Raw genomic sequence first — 8266 nt, forward strand, 5'->3', positions numbered from 1 at the left:
AATCAACTGATTGGGCCTAGAAGCAACAACAATAACCTCCGACCCCAATAGCAATGAACACACCCAGCACCCAGACCGTGGTTTCTCAAAGCCCTTCTCCAATAAAGGGAACTTAGGCTCCTCGGGAAAATGGCTGATTCTAGGACTGGGGTGGGGAAGACATAAGACAAGCCCGGAACATCTTGTGATGCTAGAAAGTCATGTCAAAAGAACAGTGCCTGAAATAAAAATCTTACGGCAGAGGCTCCCAGTGGCCAAAGCTGGAACAACTTGGCCAACAACATAAATAACAATAGTACCGGATTATAACCTGAAGACCAAAATAACGGTTCAGGGATCCATGTGCGTATAAAGAAATGATTAAAAAAACAAAATGGCGGAGATGGAACAACTCTTCCTCACAGGAAGATTCCAAATAATAAATAATTTAAGTAAATGTAGAAGGAATGAGATAAATGGGAGAATTACTAATAAACAAACACCAAAGTAATAATTTTTACCTACGCCATCCACCAATGAGTGTAAAAGCAGTGAGAGAACTTTAAAGGGAAATGAGATCTTTGCAGAGCCTCAAAGTACCTCAGCCAAAGTATTTACCATTTTTTGGTGTTTTTCTCGTAGTTTTAACATAGGTCCACCAGTTCTTCCATGTTCCTCCTCCCGTGGAGCTTCGTTGCCCCACTCTGGGTGGAGGCTGAGAATGTTCTGTTTCTGGGCTTGAGTGGTGGTTACAGAAACGTGTTTCATTTGTGAAAATTCTTTCAGGTGTCCACTTATGATCTGCACACTTTTCTGTGTGCGTGATAAAAAGTTCAATTTGTTAGAATGCAAAAAAAGAAAGGAAAGAAACAGACTCGCTCTCCATTTTGGAGAGGTATGTGTTGATGTTAAAACTAATGAAAAGGAAAGAAACGATGACAGCTAAAGTCAGGATGGCTGTTACCCCTGGGGGAAGCAAGGGATTATGACCGGGGAGGATATGGGGTCAGGGGACTGACCTCTGCTGGCACTGTCCTATTTCCTGATCTGAGTGATGATGACACAGGCGTCCTATTTAAAATGATTCTTTGAATTGCACGTGTATGTTTTTCATCTTTCAGTGGTGTCCTTGAGCCAGTTATACTGACTTGTGAGATGGGATTTTTAAGTTTCCAAGAACTTGGGGACATCACACTGACATTACACTGGTAGCTCGAAATTGACCAGGCAACTGCTATAAATCAGTTTTTTCAAGAGAGCCCATTATTAAACATTTCCCAGCATGCCACATCTCTTCTATGTATATGGAATTAATTAAACATTTTAGATTATTATCTTTAATTGTGGGAAAATACATATAACATAAACTTTCCCAGTTTAACCATTTTTATGTACTCAGCTCAGTGGCATTAAGCACATTCACATGGTTGTACGGCTATCACCACTGTCCATCTCCAGAACACTTTCATCTTGCAGAATTGGAACTCTGTCTCCATATGTACTCTTTTAATCCTTAAAATTTTTTCCGTGAATTCTAGAGCTGAATGGCTCTGTTCCAGTTCCCAGCCCACCTCTATTTACTAGCTGACCTTGGGTACCTTATGTCACCGATCTGTTTCCTCGTCTGTACTCTGGAGAAAATCTTAGTCTTAAGATTATGGTTCTCAAAAGTGTGCTTTCTGGACCAGCAGCATCAGCATGTCCTAGAAATTGGTTGCACATGCAGATTCTCAGACACTCACTGAGAATCTGCATGGCGGTCCCAGCAATCCAGTCTTAACAAGACCTCTAGGAGATTCTGAGGCTTGCTCAAATTTGAGAACCATTATCCTAGGTCATCAGGAGGATTAAGTAGATTACACAAATATAAAATATTTAGAGCGACTCCTGGGCCCACAGCCCATACTGTGTAAGAGCTCACTACCATCGTCGTAATTATAGAGGAGGCCCAGGACCCCAGCCCTATGAGGGGTGTGGGGTCTGACTGCGCCTTCTCTCCCTGTCTGGTGGGAGCCTGGGTTCCTGGTCTCTGTGAAATGGAGGCCTCGCCTCTCTCTGTTGAAGATGACAGTGAGCCGGCCCACGTCATCCTATCCCTGGCGAAAGGTTATCGCTTGGTCAGGAAATGGGAAAGGTTGGCATGGGGGGGGCCATGCCCGCCTCCCCTCTGCTGGAAGAGATAAAGGAGGTCACTTGGTTTCTCCATGACAGGCGGGGGGAGCAGGACGTATAAATGGGGACCAGCCGGCAGCAGAAGCACCGACTCCAAGAAAACTGCCTCGCTGTGCCCACCCTTGCATTCCAGGCATCTCTGTCCAGCATGGCCAAGCACCCGCTGCTGCTGCTGCTGGCTGTGTGGGTGCTGGTTGGGGAGCTGTGGCTTGGGGCTGAGGCCCGGGCAGCACCCTACGGAGTGAAGCTTTGTGGCCGGGAATTCATCCGAGCAGTCATCTTTACCTGTGGGGGCTCCCGGTGGAGACGGTCAGACCTCTTGGCTCATGAAGTGATGGGTGAGGCTGGGGAGATAGTGATGGTGGTATGTGTCGGGGGGGATGTTGGAGGGGTAGGACATGGGATGGGTCCAAGGAGCCAGGGACAGAGTCAAGACCAGGGGTCATGGCAGGTTAGTACCTGCCTTGCAACTTTCAGTTGGGGAGACTGGCCCATTCTCGAAGCTGTGCCAGTTGACTCAGCTACAAAGCTGGGATGGGGGAGCAAGCCATCTCCACTGGCTAAAAGTCAGAGGACAGACTACTATTTTGGGAGCACCTGCTATGTGTCTAGCCCTGTGCTGAGCAACACGGCTGCTTACATGATTCCAGAAGCTGACACTGAAGTGCTTTCCAACTCCTTGGGGGAAAGTAATGTGAAAGATGTGGTGTATTCAAGGCCAGATTTGCCCAGCTAGTGGGTGACTTTCCCAGCAAGTTGCCTTCCTCTCTGATTCTCTTTATCTGCTAATGGAAGGCATAGTCCCTGCATCTCACAGGTTTGTTCAGTGGCAAAAATTAGTCAAAACAGATAGAGACACAGTCCAAGCAGGGCAGGGGGTTCAGTGTGGGCTCAAGTGGAAGACAGGGGGCCTAGCTCCTAAAGGGCAGGGGTCTGGCAGAAAAATAGATGTTCGTAATAATGATCCGATGATGATATAAATGTGGACCTAGAAGACATGCTGCCTGGGTTCAAATAGCAGCTCTACAACTTAATAGCTGTGTGTTCTATACTGAATCGGGCCTCAGTGATCTCCTCTGGAAAATGGGGTCATAATAATAGCACCCGCCTTATGGGGTTGTCATAGAATAAAGAAGTTAAGCCACAAAAGTCCTTAAAACAGCATGTGGCACACAGTTAATGCTCAATAAATGCTCAATGCTATATTGAGTGCTTATCATGTGCCAGACGCAGTTCTATGTATTTTTTAATGGGTACTAATTAACTCATCTACTCTGTATAAAACCCTAGAGGGTAGGAATTATTATTTTCCTCACTTCGTAGACAAGAAAACCGAGGATCAGAGAAGTAAATTCACTTGCTCAGGATTCTAACTTGGGAGAAGCTGGGTTGGTGCTTAGTCTGGCTCCTAAACACATGCGCTTAACCATCAGGTCCTCCAAAAATACAGAATAAAGGGAAATAAATGACAGGAGAGGAAAGTCAAGCTCAGTGAGATTGAATAATCTGCCCATCAAAGCTGGAACTTGGGCCTGAGTGGAATCAAAATCTTTAACCACAAAGTTGTGTCACACAAACGGAAAAGTAGCTGGACCAACCAGGAGCTAGGACTCTGGATGTGACAGAAGCTGAGCCCCGAGCACTAACTCTTTTTCCATCTTTTGCAGGGGGAGCCTTCCCAGATGCAGACCCTGATGCAGACGGCGAGCTGGATGAGGCAGTGGCCTCCAGAGAGTGGCCAGGCCTGAACAGGTCCCCCCAGGCTTTCTATGGGGACCAACCCAGCTGGCAGGGAACCCCAGGGACTCTGCGGGGTGGCCGCGATGTCCTGGCTGGCCTCTCCAGCAACTGCTGCAAGTGGGGTTGCAGCAAGAGTGAAATCAGCAGCCTTTGCTAGACTGGGGCCTGGCAGTCAGGGTACCAGGGGGATGCTGGGCACCTGTCTCTGGCCCTTCATGTATTCATTCGTCAGTAAATTATTGAAGTCAGGCACTATGGACTCCGACACAACCTCAAACAACCCTGACCTTTGACCAGCCTATCTTGACCCTGAGCAAGCTGTACTCCTACTTGGCCAAATGGGCATCCCTGGTCTTGATCCCTGACCTCTTCGCAGCCTATAATATCATGCCTTTGTCTGGACTATACTGTCCCCTGCGCAACGGTGCCCCTACTCTGATCAAATCAGCCACACCGAGGCCCTTGCCCAAACTATGACTCTCTCCTCCCCGAAAGGTGGCCACTGTCCCTTGGCCAGCCTAAGTGATGCTCAGCCTTTGCCCACTCCCTTCCTGCTGCCTTCCAGCCAGCCCCTCTGCCTCCAACGCCGCCTGCTGAGATTCCAAGGCTGTGGACCCCAGGGTCGGTAGCAGGATCCCCGGGTTCCCTTCATGTTCTGGGATGGGAGGCTTGGTGTGAGGACGGATCAGAACCTTCTTTAATCCCAATAATAAAAGTTCCAAAGGACTCTGCTGCTGCATGTGTGTGTTGTCGGAGAGGGTGGGGAGAGCGCGGTTTCAGGGGAGCTCGGCAGCGCCCTCAGTCCTCTCTCCCGTACGCCCCGGGCCACCTCCCCACTCCCCCTCCCCCGGGGACTTTCCGTCGCGGGGAAGGGGCGGGGACCGAAGCGCTAGGTGCGGAGGCGGCTGGGAGGGGTGACTCGGCTTCCCGTCGCTGCTAGGGTGCTGGATTCCGAGAGCAAGGCGCGCAGCGCGGCCGCCCGGGCGGGGCAGGGCCAGGCCGGACAGGGGGCGCTGGGGCGCCATGCGGGAGACCCGGGCTGCCCCCTGCCGGCCCCGGCCAAGGCCCAAGCTGGCGCTGCTGCCTCTCCTGGTGCTGCTGTTCCACGGGACACGTCCTCAGGGTAAGTTCTGGAGCTAACTCGTGTCGGGCGCTCTAGCGCGCGCTCACGCTTAAAACACAAATCCTCCAGAGCGAACCCAAGTTCGCGGAATGAATGACAGAGGTCCGGATGCCATTCTGCTCCTCCGGGGGCAGGAATAGGGCGAAGAAAGGAGTGGGAGATGGGCGGCAGAGGATGAAAGCCAGAGCCGCGGGGAGGGGGTTGGAGTGGGGGCTCTTGGGTTGGTAACAGGATGTGGCTGACAGAGGGAGGGGAGGAGTTATGCCTAAAGCCTGGGTAGGGGTGCCCAGCGTCCCCTTCCTACTGTTCATTTCCGTAAGGGACCCCGATCTCCCTACAAGATTGTGAAGAGTCGGGGTAGGTTCAGGTTCTAGGCGGTGCAGGCAGCTGGGGGAATTGACCCCCTTCCCTGGGACCCTTCCCCCTCCCTCTCCAGGCAGCCCTGGGCCCCTGCAGTGCTATGGAGTTGGACCCTTGGGCGACTTGAACTGCTCGTGGGAGCCTCTTAGGGACCTGGGAACACCCTCCACGCTGCATCTCCAGAGCCTGAAGTAGTGAGTACAATGAGATGGCTTCGGGAAACAGGCTTTGGAGGGGTGGCCGCTCATGTCTAGCCTTCGCTGGTGGAGAGGACCCAAGAGTCCTGCCCCCAGTCCTTCCCCAACTCTCAAGCCCTTGGATAATTCCAGGTTAACCTCTTCCTTGCTGCCTGACCCTGGACCAGTCAGTTCCTTTCCCTTTCTGAGACTCCTTTGCTCCTCTATCAAATGGTAATAAGAAATAAAACCTGCCTCCCAGTGTTGGTTCTGAGGATCCAATGAGTGGGGCCCTTGGCAAAGAGAAAATGCTTAATAACTAGGAACTGTTTTTATTGCTGTGTGGCCTTAGGCAAGTAGCTTAACCACTCTGAGCACATGAAAAGATTCTTCAGTCTGGTGCTGGAAATGCAGCAGCGAAAGAGACAGACAGACTGGCCCTCATGGGCCCACAGTCCAAGGGGCAACTGGTGTTCCTTCACGATGAATCATACCTGGAAACTCAAATTAATTCCAAATTTGGCTGATAAGAAATAATAAAGTTCATTGAAAGGTGGGAACCAGGGTGGCGCACTGGCTTTTTTATTTTAATGGTGGTAAAGTACAGATAAAATTTACTGGGTTTTTTTCTCAATCATTTTTAAGTGTGCAGGTCAATGACATTAAGTACATTCACAATGCTGTGCAACCATCACCAGAAGGGGGGCCTAGTTTTAATTGGTAGAGGGTGGGGGAGTCAGAAAAAGTTCCCCTTTTTTCTAATGAGGCAAAATTCACATAACATAAAATTCACCATTTAAAAATGGCTTCAGCACGTTCACAATGTTGTGCAACCACCATCTTTATCTAGTTCCAAAACATTTCCACGACCCCACAAGGAAGTTCTGTCCCTGTTAGCAGTCACTCCCCAATCCTCCTCCCCCAGCTCCTGGCACTCACCAATCCTGCTTTCTGTCTCTATGGCTTTGCCTGTTTTAGACATTTTATATCATCGGAATCATACACAATGTGCCTTTTGTGTCTGCCTCCTTTCTGAGCGTAATTTTCATCCATGTCGTAACACGTATCAGAACTTCATTCTTCTTTATAGTTGAGTAATATTCCGTTGTTTGTCTATCTCTCCGTTGTTGGACATTTCGGTCGTTTCCACCTTTCGGCAATTGTGACTAGGGCTGCTATGAACATATGTGTACAGGGTGTCGAGTCCTCGTTTCCATTTCTCTTGGGTAGATGCCTAGGAATGGAATTGCTGGGTCTTATGGCAAATCTGTGTTTAACTTTTTGAGGAACTGCCAAACTTCCCCAGCAGCTGCGTTCTTTTACCTTCCCACTGGCAATGTATGAGGGCTCCAATTTCTCAGCATCTTCACTAACACCTGTATTTTTGTTGTTGTTGTTTTATGAAGGCCTTGTTTAGAACCTTTGAAATCCAATCCTTGGGAACTTCCTCAGCAACTCTCTCTCTCATCCACATCTGATCCACCAACAAGCCTTGCCAACCCCACCTTCATTGTTATCCAGAATCTGGCACTTCCTCAGGACCCACCCTGGTCCATCCCCCACCATCTGTGGTCTGGACGGTGCAGTCACCTCCATCCTGGGCTCTGGTTCTGACCCACGACCTCACAGTGTCTTCTCCCCCACAGCATCCAGAGGGCACCTGTGAACATCTGAGTCGGGGCACATCGTTCCTCAGCTCACAGCCCTCTAGGGCTCCTGCCTTATCCAGGGGAAAAGCCAGTCCTCCCAGTGACCCATTACAACCCGTCACCTCCCTGCCCTCACCTCCTCCCACTCTCCCCCTCACTCATTCCACTCCAGTTACACGGGCCTCCTCCTCCTCGCTCTTCCTCAAACACAAGCAGTTGACCCTGGGGTCCTGGCTCGTCTCTCTTCCTAAAATGCTCTTCCCCCGGTACTGCGTGGTTCCATCCTCACATCCTTCAGGCCTCTATTCCAATGTCTCCTCGTCTGAGAGATCTTCCCTGACCACCCTCGCTGAACTAGCACGGTCACTCCTCACTCCATTCTAAAGAGTATGCATCACACTGCATACTCTTTACCCTGCTCGATTGTTCTTTGTATAGTTGATACCTCCATCAGTTATATATTTATGTTTCTCATCTGCCTCCCCCACTGGAACACCAGCTCCAGAGAGCTGGTCCTTGCCTGCTCTGGTCGTAGTTCTATTCTTAGCTTCTACAACTGGGCCTAGCACAATATATAGTTGCTGACGGAATAGTTGCATAGATGTAAATGTGTGTGTATATAGTAGGTACTCAATAAATACAATAACCAATGCTCACATAACATGTATTGTGCACTCAACAGTGTGCTAAATTTGTTCCATTGATGATCTCATTGATTCTCCTCCCCTATTCAGCTCTTTCAGCAGCACTTTTATTGCCCTAGTTTTGTAGAAGAGGAAATAGGCACAGAGAAGCTAAGTTGCTTGCTCAAGGTCACACAACTCTAAAACAGCAGAGCTGAGATCTGAACCCTGGCAGAGCAGCTGATATGCCTTGGGCCTAGCCCTATGTACACAGTCCTCCAATCCCCACATCTCTCCTCACAGTCATTCCAACAGAACCTGGACTGTGGCAGTGCCCACTGGGCAGAGCTGGGTGACCATCCCACGGGAACAGTTAACCACATCTGATGAACTCCTTGTCTGGGGCGCCGAGGCGGGGCAGCCTCTCTGGACCCCCGTCCCCTT

General features: G+C 49.9%; 2 protein-coding genes across 2 annotated transcripts in view; both read left to right on the plus strand.

Annotated features, from left to right (window-relative positions):
• Nucleotides 1-2299: 2299 nt before the first annotated feature.
• Nucleotides 2300-4048, plus strand: RLN3 (relaxin 3). The gene is made up of 2 exons (XM_006918757.1): nt 2300-2489; nt 3819-4048. Exons 1-2 carry the CDS (start codon nt 2300-2302, stop codon nt 4046-4048), a joined length of 420 nt encoding a protein of 139 aa, XP_006918819.1.
• A 757-nt stretch (nt 4049-4805) lies between these two features.
• IL27RA (interleukin 27 receptor subunit alpha) overlaps nt 4806-8266 on the plus strand; it is a 16852-nt gene continuing 13391 nt past the window's right edge. The window contains 3 exon segments of the mRNA XM_025051635.1: nt 4806-5014; nt 5451-5568; nt 8126-8258. Of these exon segments, the coding sequence (XP_024907403.1) occupies nt 4915-5014; nt 5451-5568; nt 8126-8258 (351 nt within the window). The 5' untranslated portion in view covers nt 4806-4914.

The sequence above is a fragment of the Pteropus alecto genome, unplaced genomic scaffold (assembly GCF_000325575.1).
Source record: "Pteropus alecto unplaced genomic scaffold, ASM32557v1 scaffold388, whole genome shotgun sequence".
Lineage (NCBI taxonomy): Eukaryota > Metazoa > Chordata > Mammalia > Chiroptera > Pteropodidae > Pteropus > Pteropus alecto.

Excerpts from the sequence above, each read along its gene's own strand:
- RLN3 (XM_006918757.1), top strand. The coding sequence starts at position 2,300 with ATGGCCAAGCACCCGCTGCTGCTGCTGCTGGCTGTGTGGGTGCTGGTT. Across the intron at positions 2,490-3,818 it reads CTTGGCTCATGAAGTGATGG|GGGGAGCCTTCCCAGATGCA; the intron begins GTGAGGCTGGGG and ends CATCTTTTGCAG.